Raw genomic sequence first — 18,269 nt, 5'->3', positions numbered from 1 at the left:
GGGGCGCCTGGGTGGCGCAGTCGGTTAAGCGTCCGACTTCAGCCAGGTCACGATCTCACGGTCCGTGAGTTCGAGCCCCGCGTCAGGCTCTGGGCTGATGGCTCAGAGCCTGGAGCCTGTTTCCGATTCTGTGTCTCCCTCTCTCTCTGCCCCTCCCCCGTTCATGCTCTGTCTCTCTCTGTCCCAAAAATAAATAAACGTTGAAAAAAAAAAAAATTAAAAAAAAAAAAAAAAAGAAATTAGTGTTTCTTCTGTCAAGTATTCATTACCAGTCTGTTATTTTGGAGATTCCAGCTAATGAAAAATAAAGGAATAAATATAAATATTAGAAAGGGGGAATGTTTACATATGATAAAAGTATAAATCTAGAAACTCAAGATTCAATAAGTTGTTAGGATTAATAAAAGAATTAATAAGAATAAGAGAATGTTGGGGGCTCCTGGGTGGCTCAGTTTGTTGGGCATCCGACTTCAGCTCAGGTCATGATCTCACAGTTCGTGCGTTCGAGCCCCGCGTCTGGCTCTGTGCTGACCACTCAGAGCCTGGAGCCTGCTTCAGATTCTGTGTCTCCCTCTCTCTCTGCCCCTCCCCGGCTCACACTCTGTCTCTCTCTTTCAAAAATAAATAAACATTAAAAATTTTTTTTAATTAAAAAAAAAAATAAGAGAATTTTTTAAGTATCTAAGTTCCAGACAAAGTTATCCCCCCAAAAAATCATAGCCTGTCTGTACTTTCTACAACTAATTAGAAAAGTCCCATTTAAATTATTGACCGAAACTATAAAACACATAGGAATAAAATTAACTGGGGGTGTGAGGACCTTGGTAAAGAAACTATAGAATCTTATGGGAAGACTTGAATAGATATACCATGTTCCTGGATGAGAAGATTTGATGTAAATATTAGCTATTCATAAATTAACATAGAAACTTCATACTTTCGGAAATTTTTCTGAACAGAAAAATTTACAAGTAAAATAAGTGAGAATGGCAAAAAAAAATGGAAAAAAACAGTATTATGCCGTGCTTGTCTTACTCGATAATAAAGCAGTATAAAGATACAAGAAAATAATATGCAGTTAGTATGGAATGAATAGATCAGTGAAGCACAGAAGTCCATATGACATCCAAGTATGTATTAGAACTTAATGACAGTGGTGATCTTTTCATTTCAAAGGAAGAGAAATGGTTTATATACATACATGGTGTGGGCATAATTGGCTTTCCGTCTGGATGAAAACAAAGCTAAATCACTACCTCATGCCATGTTTTAAAATCAATTCAGGTGGAGCAAAGATTTGAATGTAAAAAAGAATAAATGTGGGGCACCTGGGTGGCTCAGTCAGTTGAGTGTCAGACTTTGGCTCAGGTCATGATCTCACAGTTCATGAGTTCAAGCCCCACGTCAGGCTCTGTGCTGACAGCTCAGACCCTGGAGCCTGCTTCGGATTCTGTGTCTCCCTCTCTCTGCCCCTCTGCCACTCGTGCTCTGTCTCTGTCTTAAAAATAAACATTAAAAAACATAATAAATGCTGATAATGAAATAAAAATTAAAACATATTCAACAAAAAAAGAAATAAACTCTGCTTCTAAACACTGTAACAGCAGGTTACTTGGTTTTTCTACTCTATCTAATCACTATTTTGGTGATTTCTGTTACGCTTGGTGCCATGTGCAGAAGAGAATACCCAAGGAATGCCTGCAGGAACTGCTGCTCACGTTCGAAGGACTCGTAGGGTTTGTTTTGCTTAGGTTCCATGTGCCCTCCCTTTCTGGCTCACCGTGGAGTGCCAAGAAAAACAGTAGTAAAATATAAAAAGTAAAACTTTAATAATATTCATAGAGATTAAACCGTTTTGTCATAGTTCCCTGCTTTTTTTTTTTTTTTTTTTTGATAATTTTTGAGAGAGAGGAAGCACGAGTGAGCTAGGGAAGGGCAGAAAATATCCTTCTCATATTTTGTTTTGATCTCCTGAGACCCTTCATTAAAACTTTTTCTTTGTATATATTGTTTCAAAAGTTGACATTTTAGTTTGCCAGTGAATAATACTATAGAATGACCACTAGAAGATTTATGGAAAATGTAAACATTTTTTCAGAGAGTTCTGGAAGAGAATCAAGAACATTACCATATAGTTCAAAAATTCCTTATCCTGGGAGACATTGATGGTAAGATACTATACTTTTCATTTTAGTTGGTATGAATTCTTTTTTTCTTATGGCCATTTTGTAAAAAGCCAACAAAACAATGCATGACTCACCACATCTTTTAATCTTTATATTGAATGCAAGTATTGTTAAAAAATGGAGTTTGAAAAAAAAAAATGGAGTTTGAATTTAATCCAGGATCTGTTTTATATGTCGCATATTAACAATGAGGTAGTGATTTAATAGCACTATAGGAATGCAGTAAATGTCTTTGATAATGTTTATTTCTCCTTTTGATTTTTATCCCTATTGTTGAATCTTTGCTTTGATGGCTTGTAGGTTTGATGGGTGAATTTAACAAATGGCTTTCCAAAAGCAGAAACAATCTACCTGGACACCTCCTCCGCTTCATGACTCACCTCATTTTGTTTTTTCGCACACTGGGACTACAGACCAAAGTAAATAAAAAAGAACAATTTACTCTTCTTTGCAAGGCTGATGCCATATGCCTCTCATCAGGAAAACACACTTATTTTTTTGTTGTTGTTTTCTAGAAATGGTGGTATGGGTGCAAAAGTGTTCTGTATAGTCTCTTATGGTCACTTGGTGATAACCCACTGCGGGTAACCATTTAGGGCTCTAGTCTGTGAATGTAGAATGATGGTGGTTATGTGGTTTTTGATAAATTCAAGAACTTTATCCCCATCAGCACCCAACTCTAAATCAGTCAACTAAGCTAACTGAACCAGACTCATTTTTGTGTGAGATTTAAAATTTTTGTTTTCTTTTTCTTTTTGTTACTTTTTTCCTAAATGATGATAACATTTTGGTCAGAGTACATGTAGAAGGCAGATGGTACAACAGTTGAAAGCTTGGGCTTTGGAGTAAGAATCCTGGGTTCACATTCTCACTCGGCAGCTTCTAGCTGTGTAATTCTGGGTAAATAAAACCTCCCTCGTTCCTTAGTTTAGAAATTCTTAATTCCCTCCTTGGTAAATTGTGAACAATAATAGTAACCGCCTACGAAAAGCTATGGTAAGGTTAAATCAGGCAATACATGAACTTTGCTAAGCGCTTAGCCTAGCGTATAGTGATTGCTCAGTGGTAAATATTAAAGTCATTAAATCATTTGATAGAATTTTTATTAGATATATTGCTGGTACACATAAACAGTTGTGTTTATAATTGGGTTGTATACTTTTTTTTCTATCAAGGAAGAAGTCTCCATTGAAGTTTTAAAGGCATACATCCAGGTAAACTTTGAGAATCCACAATTTGATTTTTTTTCCCCACCATTTTGACGAAAACAAAAATCAGAACAGTAGTGTGTTAATGCTCAGTGGCAGGAGAGCCATCAGAATCCGTAAGAGATCTTTTAATTATTATAAGTACATTTTATTTGGAATTTTAAATTATCCTGTTTAGCAGCACAAATCCATGTCTATATGAATCTCTCATAAATATGTTTGAAATTTTGAAGTGAACTTTTTAAAAAGCACTGTTGATTCCAGAACCTGCTTTATTATTAACATCCTTTGATTTTTTTTTCTGTTTTTTAGCTTTTAATAAATGAGAAACATACAAATCTGATTGCATTTTATACTTGTCACTTGCCTCAAGACCTAGCTATTGCCCAGTATGCGTTATTTTTGGAAGGTGTTACAGAATTTGAGCAGCGCCACCATTGTCTGGAGCTGGCTAAGGAAGCAGGTAAAAATGGTTGAGAACTTTATCTGTTCTTTGTAGGCAAGTTACCATTTTGGCATCAGTAACATTTATCTTTCCAGGTTTAAATTTTATTGCTTTTGAGAGAAAAAAAAAAAATTTTTCATGGAATTCTGTTTTAGGAATAAAATGACTTACAACTTGTGTGTAAAATACCCTCATTTTGGCGTTTTCTTTTGTAACGTCTTTCGTATTTTATGTGTTACATTTTTAAGGAAATTTTATCCCAGTTTACCAAATCATTGTGACCATTTAGAGAATATTAGTGTGAATGATTAGTTCTTATTTTTGTCTCTTAAAAAACATTCCTTAGATTTGGATATTGCGGCTATAACAAAGACTGTAGTTGAGAATACCCGAAAGAAAGATAATGGTGAATTCAGTCATCATGACGTGGCCCCAGCCCTAGATACTGGCACTACAGAGGTAATATGACTGGCAAGGGAGGTGTGTGTGTAACTCTGAATAATCCCTCATGTTGCTTTTTGGTCAACTTCCAACTTAGAATATTCTGGCGTCTTTTCTTTTTTTAAGAATTTTTCTTTGTCAGCCAAAACCTTCTAAATTATAAAAGCTGGCAGCAAAATGAAGGTCTTACGTAAGGGATTAAAATTACTTACAGTAGTATTGTGTTAAAGGAAGCTTCTTTATTATTTTTTTTTAATGTTTATTTGTTGAGAGACAGAGACAGAGTGCAAGTGGGGGAGGGGTGAGACAGAGGGAGACACAGAATCCGAAGCAGGCTCCAGGCTCTGAGCTGTCAGCACAGAGCCCAACGCGGGGCTTGAACGCATAAACGGTGAGATCATGACCTGTGACCTTAGCCAAAGTGGGATGAGCCGACTGAGCCACCCAGGTGCCCCGGGAAGCTTCTTTAACAGAAAAAAGTGAGCTTTGGGTTTTTGCTCTTCAGACTATTCTAGATACTTGATCAATCACTAACTCTTCAGTAGTTTACTTATCCTATTTTCAGACAGGACGCCTGGGTGTCTCTGTTGGTTAAGCATCTGACTCTTGATTTTGGCTCAGGTCATGATCTCATGGTTTGTGGGATTGAGCCCCAAGTTGGGCTCGGTGCTGCTATTGTAGAGTCTGCTTGGGATTCTCTCTCTCTCCCTTTCTTTCTGCCCTTCTCTTGCTCTCTCTTTCTCTCTCTCAAAATAAACATCTTTTTTAAAAGGGTTTTGTTTTTTGTTTTGTTTTATTTTTTTTTTTTTAATTTTTTTTTTAATGTTTATTTATTTTTGAGACAGAGAGAGACAGAGCATGAACGGGGGAGGGTCAGAGAGAGAGGGAGACACAGAATCTGAAGCAGGCTCCAGGCTCCGAGCTGTCAGCACAGAGCCCGACGCGGGGCTCGAACCCACGGACCGTGAGATCATGACCTGAGCCAAGGTCGGACGCCCAGCCGATCGAGCCACCTAGGCGCCCCTGTTTTGTTTTTTTAAAGAAAGTTTTATCTAGGAAAGAAAAATGTTTTAGAATAACAGTTAAGTAATGACCTGGTTAAGTTGGTGGGACACAGAATATTTAATTCCAGATTCACACTCCAGTAAGTTTTTTTGTAATTTAATAGAGAGCTATTAAATGTGAAAAGAAACTAAGGAAAGGTAGATTCTTTCATAATTCTGTATAACTTGGGGGGAAAATCATGTTTACTAGAAGTGCAGATGTAAGTTAATTCTACTAATTTGCAAAATATCTTAGAAAAATACCAAAATTGATGTCTTTTTTCCAATTAAATAAATAGGAGGACCGCTTAAAAATTGACGTAATTGACTGGTTGGTATTTGACCCAGCACAGAGGGCAGAAGCGCTAAAACAAGGCAATGCGATAATGAGAAAATTCTTGGGTATGCTTTATTTTAATACTTTTTAAAGTTTTTGTTTGAATCCATATATTCCTAAATTTAGTTTTAACTGGTTTTCTAATCCTTCCAATGGGCAGGGGAGGACAGATGACAAAACAGCCCTTCTTGTATATCAAATCTGATGTTATGAAACAAAACATATAACAATGGATTTTCATTGTCTAATCAATTTTTCATATAATCTCAAGGCTTTGAAAAATATAATTGCTTTAAGACACAAAAGTGGGTAAAAGCAACTGCATTTAATGTATCCTTTTGTGACTGTCACACTGGAATAAGGAAAATCCTGGTCATTAGGTAGAAAGATCCCCCACACCTTTAATAGAAGTACATTGGGACTGGAGATGCTTATAGCTGACTATAAAAGTTGCAAACCAATGATTTGGCTCCTTAATAAATGATCATACAGAAATTCACATGTGTACCATCTTTTTCACAGCATCAAAAAAGCATGAAGCTGCAAAAGAGGTATTTTTGAAAATTCCTCAGGATTCGATAGCAGAAATCTATAATCAGTGGGAGGAACAAGGAATGGACAGTCCACTTCCTGCTGAAGATGATAATGCTATCAGAGAACATTTATGCATTAGAGCTTATTTGGTGAGATTGTAAAGAAAATCACAAATGTGCCTATCTTCCTGATGACTTTTCTGATTCACTCTCAGACTTTGAACTGTTTTTCAGAAGTGGTGACTGACTTATTATCTTATTTCTCTTGTGACTGTGGTACTGACTGATCCACAGGAACATTGAAATCGTGATCTGGCCTTCATTGCCTTAAGTATCTAATCAATGCCAACCAACCAAGAACATCTCATGTGGTAGTGTGTGTGATGTCTGAAACTTAGTTTACTTAAGATTCTTTGAATGCTTGTATCAACTTTAATATTTCTTTTTCTCTTTCTCTTTTTTGGCAAAAACAGAAAAGCGAAATATTCTAGAGTCTTTATAACTAAAATAACAACATACTCATTTAAAATTCATTCAACAAATAACAAAGTAATTACATTGGGCTAAGTTCTAGAGCTACATCTGTGGATAGCAGTCTATCCTTGCCTTCTGGAAGCTAATGGGCTAGTCAAGAAGACAGACAAGTAAACATACGTACATCACAGAATGGTAAAGGTCAAGATATGTGTATGACCAGGTGCTGAGATAGGAGTAGGTGCCAGAAAACACAATATATGCGTACCTTGCTGGTGTTTACCACTTGACAAAATATTTATTCACAATGATTTTTTTGTGTGCAAAGAATAAATATTGAACAGTTCTGTTTCTTGATGCTACAAAGTTATTTCTAAGAACTAGATTGTAAATATTGTGTTGAACATATGGAAAACCTGTGGGTTTTTTTGTATTTTTCTATTTTACATCTTAGGAAGCCCATGAAACCTTTAATGAGTGGTTTAAGCATATGAATTCAGCTCCACAAAAACCTACATTGATACATCAAGCAACTTTTACTGAGAAAGTGGCTCATGAACACAAAGAAAAGAAATATGAAGTAAGTTGAATATAGATAAGATGTATCTATTGCATCTTAAAAATACAGGTCATATGTTTCACATTTTTTAAAACAATTTAATTCCAGTATAGTTAACATACAGTGTTATGTTAGTTTCAGGTGTACAATATAGAAATTCAGTACTTTCATATATCCCCCTGTGCTCATCACAAGTATGCTCCTTAATCCTCATCACCTACTTCCCCCATTCCCCCCACCCCATTCCCCTCTAGTAACCATCAACATGTTCTCTGTAAGAGGTTACGAGTGTCTCTTGGCTTGTCTCTCTTTTTTTTCTGTGCTTGTTTTGTTTCTTAAATCCCACATATAAGTGAAATCATATGGTATTTGTCTTTCTCTGACTTACTTCACTTAGTGTTACACTCTCTAGCTCCATCCCTGTCGTTGCAAATGGCAAGATTTCATTCTTTTTTATGGTTGAGTAATTTTCCATCATACACACACACACACACACACACACACACACACACACACACACACACACACACACACATTCACAGCACATCTTTATTCATCTACCAGTGGACATTTGTGCTGCTTCCATAATTTGGCTGTTGTAAATAATGCTACTGTAAACATAGGGATACTGCATGTATCTCTTTGAATTAGTGTTTTTTTATTTTTTGGGTAAATATCCAGTGGTGTGATTTTTGAGGAACCTTCATACCGTTTTCCACAGTGGCTGCCCCAGTTTGCTTACCCACCAACAGTGCACAAGGGTTCCTTTTTCTCTACATCCTCGCCAACACTTGTTGTTTCTAGTGTTTTTGATTTTAGCCATTCTCACAGGTGTGAGGTGATATCTCATTGGAGTTAAGTTTTGATTTGTATTTCCCCGATAAGGAGTGATGTTGACCATCTTTTCATGTGTCTGTTGGCCATCAGGATGTCTTCTTTGGAGAAATGTCTGTTCATTTCTTCTGCCCATTTTTTAATTGGATTATTTATTTCAAGGATGTTATTTGTATAAGTTCTTTAATATATTTTGGATACTAGCCCTTTATCAGATGTGTCATTTGCAAATATCTTCTCCCATTCAGTGGGTTGCCTTTTAATTTTGTTGATTGTTTCCTTCACTGTGCAGAAGCTTTTTATTTATTTGTTCGTTTATATTTTTTATTTTGTCTTCTTTTTTCTTTTCTTTTTTTTAATTTAAATTTTTAAAAAATTTACATCCAAATTAGTTAGCATATAGTGCAACAATGATTTCAGTAGATTCCTTAATGCCCTTTACCCATTTAGCCCATCCCCCCTCCCACAACCCCTCCAGTAACCCTCTGTTCTCCATATTTAAGAGTCTCTTATGTTTTGTCCCCCTCCCTGTTTTTATACTATTTTTGCTTCCCTCCCCTTATGTTCATCTGTTTTGTCTCTAATATTTGTCTTTCTCTGACTAATTTCACTTAGCATAATACCCTCCAGTTCCATCCACATAGTTGCAAATGGTAAGATATCATTCTTTCTGATTGCCGAGTAATACTCCATTGTGTGTGTGTGTGTGTGTGTGTGTGTATATACATACATACACACATATATATACATACATATATGTATATATATATATGCACACACACGCACATATACATACATACATACACCACATCTTTTTTATCCATTAATCCATTAATAGACATTTGGGCTCTTTCCATACTTTCCATACTTCTGCAAGATTTCATTCTTTTTGACTACCAAGTAATACTCCATTGTGTGTGTGTGTGTGTGTGTGTGTGTGTATACATACATACATATATATATGTATGTATGTATGTATGTATACACACACATACATACATATACCACATCTTCTTGTTTGTTTGTTTTTTTTTTTTTTAATTTTTTTTTCAACATTTATTTATTTTTGGGACAGAGAGAGACAGAGCATGAACGGGGGAGGGGAAGAGAGAGAGGGAGACACAGAATCGGAAACAGGCTCCAGGCTCTGAGCCATCAGCCCAGAGCCCGACGCGGGGCTCGAACTCACGGACCGCGAGATCGTGACCTGGCTGAAGTCGGACGCTTAACCGACTGCGCCACCCAGGCGCCCCTACCACATCTTCTTTATCCATTAATCCATCGATAGACATTTGGGCTCTTTCCATACTTCGGCTATTGTTGATAGTGCTGCTATAAACATGAGGGTGCATGTGTCCCTTCAAAACAGCACACCTATGTCCCTTGGATAAATGCCTAGTAGTGCAATTGTTGGGTCGTAGGGTAGTTCTGTTTTTAGTTTTTTGAGGAACCTCCATATTGTTTTCCAGAGTGGCTGCACCAGCTTGCATTCCCACAGAAGCTTTTTATTTTGATGTGGTCCCAATAGTTTATTTTTGCTTGTATATCTAGAAAAATGTTGCTACAGCCAATGTCAGAGATAATACTACTGCCTGTGCTGTCTTCTAGGATTCTTGTGGTGTCAGGTCTCACATTTAGGTCTTTGAATGAATTTATTTTTGTGTGTGGTGCAAGAAAATGGTCCAGTTTCATTCTTTTGCATGCTGTTGTCCAGTTTTCCCAACACCATTCATTGAAGAGACTTTTTCCCATTAGATACTCTCTCCTGCTTTGTTGAAGATTAATTGACCATATAACTGTGTGTTTATCAAGTTATATATTTAAAGAAGCAGGTTTTTTGGCAGTTATATTCTTATTGTAATAGGTGATATTTCTGTTAATGTTCTTTGAAAAAAAAAAAGTCATGTGTTTAGTTACTTTTCTGTAGGTTATTAACCAAACGTGAAAAATGCCTTCAGATGACATTAGTGTTCAGTTTTAGTGTTTTACTTAACTACAGTCTGTTGATACTTATTTTTGTATTTGGCTGATTAAAGTCAATTCTTTTTTTTTTTTTTTTAAAGTTTTATTTATTCGAGTAAGCTCTACACCGCACATAGGGCTCAAACTCAAGGTCCCAAGATCAAGAGTCGCGTGTTCCTCTGTTAAGTCAACTCTTTAGAGTGATGTTCCATGTAAATATTCCTGTGTGTGCTTTAAAAATACATTATTTATTGGTTTTGGTCTGTTACATGTCTGCCCTTATGTTTGTTTTGCAGATGGATTATGTTATTTGGAAAGGGCATTTGGATGCCCTAACTGCTGACGTGAAGGAGAAAATGTACAATGTCTTGTTGTTTGTTGATGGAGGGTGGATGGTGGATGTTAGAGAGGTAAGCTTGTGCCTTGTGTACAGCTAAAAAAAAGTCTTTTTTCAAAAGGTTCTTTCTCTGAATAGGAGCACCTACAGATCTTATATAACTGTTGTACTTATAACAGAACATCCCATAATTGAAACCTAAACTGAAAATACTAGCTAGGGAATAGAAATCTTGACTCTTGGATAAACTTTCTTCAGATTTTATATGTTCATTCAGGATACTAAAATCTGATTTTTTAAAATTCTGGACCTAAAAATTTAATTATCTGTCATATTCAACTCAATTTAAGGATATGAAGGTAGGTCTAATAACCGTGGCTCTCACCTCTGAGCTATTCATGTAAATGACTTGGGGAGCTTTTCAAAAATGGGGTGCAGCCTCAGAGATTCTGGTTTGATTGGTCAGAGGTAGGTCAGGGGAGGGTGGTTGTTTTCTGTTTATTTGTTTGTTTTTTTTAATCTGGCATGAGAGCTTAGATGTGTATCCTGGGTTGAGAACCAGTTACAAAAGTACTAAATGTCGTAACAAAGCACAGGTTAAGTATTTTGTGAGTTCAGAAAAAGAAAAGGTTGCTTCTCACTGGAAGAGGTCTAGATAGGATGCTTGAAATGTATAGCATTTGACTGATTCCTGAATGAATGGGGTAGAATCTGGATGAGTTGAGATAGGAGAAAGGAGGCATACTGCAGGTAACTATTCACGTGAGTGGAAGACGCTGAGGCCTGATCCTAGAGCGTAAAAGAAACCAGGAGTGACCAGCTTTGCCTCTATAGACCTCATGATCTGTCTAAGGGGAAGTGGAAATGCTGGATTTTTGGATGTATGGTGTAGTATTTTGAACAGAAAACCATAGAAGCATTCTCAGTATCTTTCCCTCTGCTATTCTCCATATCTTGATATATTATTCCCTTTTTTTTTTTTTTAGATACTATATTTTTCTAGCTCCTCTAGCTCCCCTTTTCTGACCAGAAGCAAAAAATGATAGGTTATAAGGCTAGATTAGAGCCCCTATTTACTACTATTCCTGATACTGTAGTTACTTAAAATTCTCCCTGAAGTTCATAATAGAACTCTGCTGATTTCTTACATGGTTTTGAACCTTCAGTAGGTTGCTTGGGCTAAATTTTTCTCTTCAGATTCATGCTGGTATTCATGAAGATAAAATTTTAATGTTGCAAAATGCTACTTAAGTATTTAAATTTTGAAAAGACTTGAGTATTTATACATAAATCTTTGTTCTAAATTATTAATTTTAGTAGGTTAGATGATGAAAGTTACAAAATGGACGGTCTGGAGTATTGTAAAAATAGAGTTGACAAGAGTCACTGGTTCTGAGTGACTGGGTCACTCGCATCTTTGCCCCTGCAGCCTTGGGGACAGACGGCACGGGAGCACAGATAGCAGTCACTCAAAAGGAAGCAGTCTTCTCATTCTTAGCAGGCTCCAGCTGCTCATTTGACTTATGAGTAAGACCTTGATTTTAAATCCCCCTCTGAGAGTAGGGAGTGCCTGTTTGAGGAAAGAAATGAAAGTGCTTTCCCTTTTAAAGCTAAGAAAGCATGAGGTATGCATTTTAATATTTACCGTTCTATATTTCTATCTCAAAACAAGACTAAAAGATTGATAGTAATGTTTCCTGTGTGTGGAAACCTGACCTAGGTCAGCATCAGTCAGTACAATTATTCATTGGTAGAATTACCACATTACATTTTATTGCTTCCTGCCACCACGTACATCTACCTTTGAAAAATGCTTTAGCGACTTAATACTCTAGTCTGTCACACGAAGATACTTTCACTGATTAATACAAGTGGTCCTAAAGGAAGAAAAATCCAAATTCTAAGAAGATTCTGCCTTTAAAAAAATTCGGTTTTTTAAAAAAAAATTTTTAATTTTTAAAAATTAGGTATTTTATTAGGCTTTTCTAAAGATCAGTTATTTAGCTTGCCCTTTTTTTTTTTTTTTTTTTTTTTAAGTTTATTTTGAGAGAGAGTGAGAGCCAGGAAGGGGCAGAGAGAGAGAGGGAGAGAGAGAAACCCAAGCAGGCTCCGTGCTATCAGTGCAGAGGCCAGTGTGGGGCTCGATCTCCTGAGCCGAGACCCAGAGTTCGGACGCTTAACTGACTGAACCACCTAGGAGCCCCTAGTTTGTCTTGTTTTCTGTTTTATCTTACACTATGAATTCTGTGGATTTCCTTCCTATATTTAAGATTATTTCATACATTTTAAAGTTGGATACTTTATTATTATTTTAATGATTCTAGTTTTCAAATCTGTTGTGACAAAATGCCTTGGATATATTTCTGTACTCTTACTGCCCACATAATTTTTAGAAGATCCACGTATATTTAGAAATGCTAATTGTTTTCTCTACATTAAGTTTTCCTCATATATCTGTTAGTTCTCTCATTAATGGTATTTTTCAAATTTATAGGTTTTTTTAGTTATATATATGTATATATATAGATAGATGTTTATTTTTGAGAGAGAGAGAGGAGACAGAGTGTGAGCGGGGGAGGGGCAGAGAGAGGGAGACACTGTATCCGAAGCAGGCTCCAGGCTCTGAGCTGTCAGCACAGAGCCCTTCATGGGGCTCGAACTCACGAACCATGAGATCATGACCTGAGTCAAAGTCAGACACTTAACCGACTTGAGACACGCAGGCGCCCCTAGTTTTTATATTTTTGAAAAATTATACAAAGGAATCCTAAATTCACATTGCTTAAAAACAAAGTTTGCAGTGACATTGTCCTTCTGTGTATGCCTCTCCCCACCTTCCCCCACCCCCATCATGACCTTTCTCCCCAGCAGCAATCACCACTGTCAGTTTGGTGTCCTTTCTGGATGTTTTGCCATCTGTATACATACATCCAGGGGAAAGGGGCTTATTTTCTGTTCTGATTTTTGTTCTAGCAATATTTAGTCTCTAACTCTTACTGTTTTAAGCATTTTTTTTTTTTTTAATGTTTATGAGAGAGTGACAGAGAGTGAGTCGGGGAGGAGCAAGAGAGAGGGAGACACAGAATCCAAAGCAGGCTCCAGGCTCTGAGCTGGCAGCACAGAGCCCGATGTGGGGCTTGAAACTACAAACCATGAGATCATGACCTGAGCCGAAGTTGGACACTTAACCAACTGAGCCACTCAGGCGCCCCTAAGTATGTTTTTATTCAAGACATAATTATTAGACATACAAATTCAGAAGCATTTTGTTTTCATTATCAGACCTGGGACTCCTCTAGTATATTTTGTTTACCTTCATGCTTTTTTACCAAAAAATGGTATCTCTAGCTATCATGATTAAAATCCTGCCTTGTTTTATTTTGTTTTTAATGGGCGTCACAAGCTTTAGAGAAACCCCATTAGGTTCTACCTGTTACATTTTGGTTTTGATTTAGTACTTGATTTTTTTCTTGTGACACTACTTAGCTTAAACTTGTTAAGATGACAACTTGATGTCTGTCTATAGGATGCTGAAGAAGACCATGAAAGAACACATCAAATGGTTTTACTGAGAAAGCTTTGTCTGCCCATGTTGTGTTTTCTGCTTCATACCATATTGCATAGTACCGGCCAGTATCAGGAATGCTTGCAGTTAGCAGACATGGTATCCTCTGAGCGCCACAAACTGTATCTGGTAAGTTCTAGAGCATTTGCAGTTTTAAATTTTAGTGATTTGAGAAGCTCTGTAGTAATATTTGATTTTGCGAGACGTGTCTACATTTTTTAGATGGTCTTAGATTTTCTTAAAGTAATGGTCCAGTTCTAATGTTTGTTCTTTTCTCCAAAAATACGTACATATTCGTAAGCAGTTAGCAGTAAATAGATTGGCTCAAAGAAATAGCTTTGAAGTTCTTGGACCACGCTAACATACTGGCCTCCAGCTACATAAGTCGTTTTAAAGAGGAATTTCTTCTTACATTAAGCTAATCTGGTTGATTAGGTGACTCCAAGTTCATAGATTCTTCCTTGTTCTCATTCTCTTTTTCCTTTTCTTAAAATCAGGTATTTTCTAAGGAAGAACTGAGGAAATTGCTACAGAAGTTAAGAGAATCCTCTCTAATGCTCCTCGACGAGGGACTTGATCCATTAGGATATGAAATTCAGTCATAATCCATCCACTCTTTGTGATCTCGCTAATTTCCATGATAAGTGGACTTTTCTGTAAAATATACATATTTGTAACTACTGGGTTTTTTTCTTTTGCATTGTCCTGGGGAAAATGCTTGAAAATTTAGACATTTGAATTTTGTATTTTTTGGAATATTATGGTGATACTTTGAAATTTTAATGTATTATGTCAGTATTTCCCTGTGTTTATTAATAAAATTATGTAAAAATTAAAATTTTCTGTTCTTACAAGTTCCAGGATTATCTATTATGTAATGAATGAGAAGTTAAATTTCTTATTATCATATTTTTCTTCTGTGATCATAAATATTCTAATATCTCAAAATTATAAAGAGGATGAAAAGTAGATAACGTTTCTAAGCCAGTTATGTAATTGCTCATAAAACGTAATACTTTTTAAATACTACAGGTAAAATGAATATAGCAAGACTTTTGTCTAATATTATGCTCTTGTTTATTTTGAAAACATTTTTATTAACCTCTCAGCAAACTGGCTACTAAAATAAGTGGGATCTTGCAAAGACTTAATGTAGTATCTGGTACATAGAAAGCACTGAATAAACTAGGAAATACAAAATGAGTGGAATCTAATCCAGCCCTTCTAGTAGGGGAAATAAAACAAATACATTTTTAAAATACCGTCAAAAAATGCAAGTAATCTGGGGCACCTGCGTGGCTAAATTGATTAAGTCTCCAACTCTTGGTTTTAGCTCAGGTCATGATCTCGTAGTTTGTGGGTTTGAGTCCTGCATCGGGCTTCATGTTGACAGTGTAGAGTCTGCTTGGGATTCTTTCTGTCCTCTCTCTGCCCTTCTCCCCCCCCCCCCAAAAAATAAATAAATAAACTTTTTTTAAAAATGCAAGTAATCTGAGCAGGAAGAAACTACTTCCAGCTAAGACGTCTCTGAGGACAAAGCACTGGAGTTGCCGTTTGAGTAATGCACTGAATTTGCAAAGGCAAAGATACGGCCCAAGAAGGGTGAGGCACTGCATGTTGGGAAATCAGTATGTGCAAGGCCCAGAAATGGTGCTGCCTGTTTATGAATCAGCAAATACGCCAAATTGACAAGAGCGTAGGACTTACAAGGGGGAATAACTAAGATAATGTGACTCTAAAAGAAAACATGGTCCAGATTAGTAACTCCTAAAGCTGGCTGAACATCTGAGTTACCTGAGGAATTTCTTAAATACATATTTATAGATGCCACCTCTACAGATGTCTGGCAAGGGGGCCTGGGATAGTGTCTTAGAACTTGTACTTTTAAGTAGAATATGCCATAGGTGATTCTAATTAGTTTGGGATATTCTGGCTTAAATGATCCTCCCCTTGTACCCAAGGCAGACAGCAGTAGTTGTCCTAACATTGTTCTGTCATCAGCTGGGGAAAGGTGGAGAAGCAGTGGACTCTGCCTCAAGTTTTTACTGATGCTAGTGAAACTGATCCAAAGATGAAATATTTACTTCCCAAAACCTCTTTCATTTTTAGAGATTAAAAAAGATGGGGCACCTGGGTGGTTCAGTAGGTTAAGCGTCCGACTCTTGGTTTTGGCTCAGGTCATGATCTTGCAGCATCATGGGTTCAAGCCCTATGTCGGGGTCTGTGCTGACAATGCGGAGCCTGCTTGGGATTCTCTCTCTCCCTCTCTCTCTCCCTCCCCCACTCGTGCTCTGTCTTTCTCAAAATAAATAAATAAAATTTTTAAAAATTAGAGCATTATGAACGGACTTGAAGATCTAAATCTTAAACTATGTATAAGACTTGTATGCTAAAAACTACAAAATACTGATAAAGGAAATGGAAGAAGACCAAAATAAATGGAGAGGCACACCATGTTCATTAAATGGAAGACTCAACATAGTGAAGATGTCATTTCTCCCCAAATTGATAATCAGGTTTAACACAGTTCTTATCAATATTTCAGCAAGAAAATAGATTGTATATTAGTTGCTGTGCTTGAATTAATTTTCTTAGGTGTGATTGTTGTATTGGGGCCAGATAGAGCATCCTTATTCTTTTTTTTTTTTTTTTTTTAATGTTTATTCTTGAGAGAGAGAGACAGAGCATGAGCAGGGGAAGGGCAGAGAGAGAGAGGGAGACACAGAATCCGAAGCAGACTCCAGGCTACAAGCTGTCAGCCCAGAGCCCGACATGGGGCTCGAACCCACGGACCACAAGATCATGACCTGGACTGAAGTCAGACGCTTAACCGACTGAACCACCCAGGCGCCCTGAGAGTATCCTTATTAAGAGATACACACTAAACTATTTAGAGATGAAAGGTCGTGAAGTCTGCATTTTACTTTAAAATGGCTTAGCTTTAAAATAAAAGTCTACACTGGGGCGCCTGGGTGGCTCAGTCAGTAAGCGTCCAACTTCAGCTCAGGTCATGATCTCGTGGTTTGTGGGTTCGAGCCCCGCGTCGGGCTCTATGCTGACAGCTCGGAGCCTGGAGCTTGCTTCAGATTCTGTGTCTCCCTCTCTTCTGCCCCTCCCCCACTTGTGCTCTCTGTCTCTCAAAAATGAATAAACGTAAAAAAAAATTAAAAAAAAAATAAAAGTCTACACAGATAAATATGTCAAAATATTAACTAGGGACTCTGTGAAGGGCACAGGAGTGTTTATTATACTAATCTTTCAACTTCTGTAGATTTAAAAATCTTCAAAATAGAAGATTTGGGTGGAGTTAAATAATGACAGGACAACTGAATATCCATATGGAAAAGAACTGTGACCCCCACTTTATACCATTAATAAAAATTAGAGATGGATTATAAAGCTCAATATTAAAGCTAAAACTAAAGCTTTGAAGAAAAGGAATACCTTTATGACCTGCAGATAGGCAAAGATTTCCTATACAAGAAAAAAATGACAGAAAGCCATAAGCATAAAGGAAAAAATTTAATCCTTAGACTTCACCAAAATACAAAACCACTCATCAAAGACACCGTTAGGAAAATAAATAAGGTAGACACAGACTAGGAGAATATATTTGCAAAAATATATCAGATCTTTGGTCAGAAAAAACTCCCACTCAGAATATATAAAGAAATCTTACAACTCAATAAAGCAAAAAGTGGGCCAAAGAATAGATGATTCATAAAGGAAGATAATGTGCATAACCAATAAGCCCACGAAAAAGTGCTCAAATCAATGGAGAATGCAAATGAAAACCACAATGAGATATCACCACACATCCATCAAAATGGCTAAAATCAAAAAAGACTGACACAACCAAATTGTGAGGTTGTGGAACAGCTGTGATACACCTGCTGGGGGAATATAAAATGGTACAATCTTTGGGGAAAGTTTTGACTTTCCTATAACCACCTATCCTTTAACCTAGAAATTTCACTCCTCTGTACTTATCCAAGAAAATGAAAATAAATTCTACAAAAACATGATGCACACATATTCATAGCAGCATTATTTATAATAGTCCAAAACTGGAAATGCCCCAAGTGTCCATCAATAGGATGACTATAAACAAATTGTGGAATGTTCATACAAAACAATACTACTCAGCAATATGAAAATGGAAAAACCGATGTACTCAACAAAAGAACCTAGGGGCGCCTGGCTGGCTGAATTGAAAGAGCATGGGAGTCTTAATTACAGGGTTGTGAGTTTGAGCCCCATGTTGGGTGTAGAGATTACTAAAAAAATAAATAATTTTAAAAAATATTTTGAGAGAGAGCAAGCAGGGGAGGGGCAGAGAGAGAGA

At 36.8% G+C, this 18,269-nt stretch overlaps 1 protein-coding gene across 3 annotated transcripts in view; it reads left to right on the top strand.

The window, feature by feature from the left end:
- The window catches only part of NUP107 (nucleoporin 107), a 44,701-nt gene extending 29,879 nt beyond the window's left edge, over positions 1 to 14,822 (top strand). For all 3 annotated transcript variants that reach the window (XM_086712860.1, XM_086712861.1, XM_086712862.1), the window contains 11 exons: positions 2,099 to 2,168; positions 2,487 to 2,605; positions 3,362 to 3,400; positions 3,707 to 3,857; positions 4,186 to 4,298; positions 5,623 to 5,725; positions 6,183 to 6,343; positions 7,122 to 7,247; positions 10,319 to 10,432; positions 13,886 to 14,053; positions 14,422 to 14,822. In XM_086712860.1, coding sequence (XP_086568986.1) covers positions 2,099 to 2,168; positions 2,487 to 2,605; positions 3,362 to 3,400; positions 3,707 to 3,857; positions 4,186 to 4,298; positions 5,623 to 5,725; positions 6,183 to 6,343; positions 7,122 to 7,247; positions 10,319 to 10,432; positions 13,886 to 14,053; positions 14,422 to 14,529 — 1,272 coding nt within the window. In that variant the 3' untranslated portion in view covers positions 14,530 to 14,822. The remainder of the gene's footprint in view (positions 1 to 2,098; positions 2,169 to 2,486; positions 2,606 to 3,361; positions 3,401 to 3,706; positions 3,858 to 4,185; positions 4,299 to 5,622; positions 5,726 to 6,182; positions 6,344 to 7,121; positions 7,248 to 10,318; positions 10,433 to 13,885; positions 14,054 to 14,421) is intronic.
- The last annotated feature ends 3,447 nt before the right edge of the window (positions 14,823 to 18,269 follow it).

The sequence above is a fragment of the Puma concolor genome, chromosome B4 (assembly GCF_028749965.1).
Source record: "Puma concolor isolate L17-30 chromosome B4, mPumCon1.1.hap2, whole genome shotgun sequence".
NCBI lineage: Eukaryota > Metazoa > Chordata > Mammalia > Carnivora > Felidae > Puma > Puma concolor.
The sequence above is the reverse complement of the archived record's forward strand: the minus strand, read 5'-3'. Positions and strand labels throughout refer to the sequence as shown.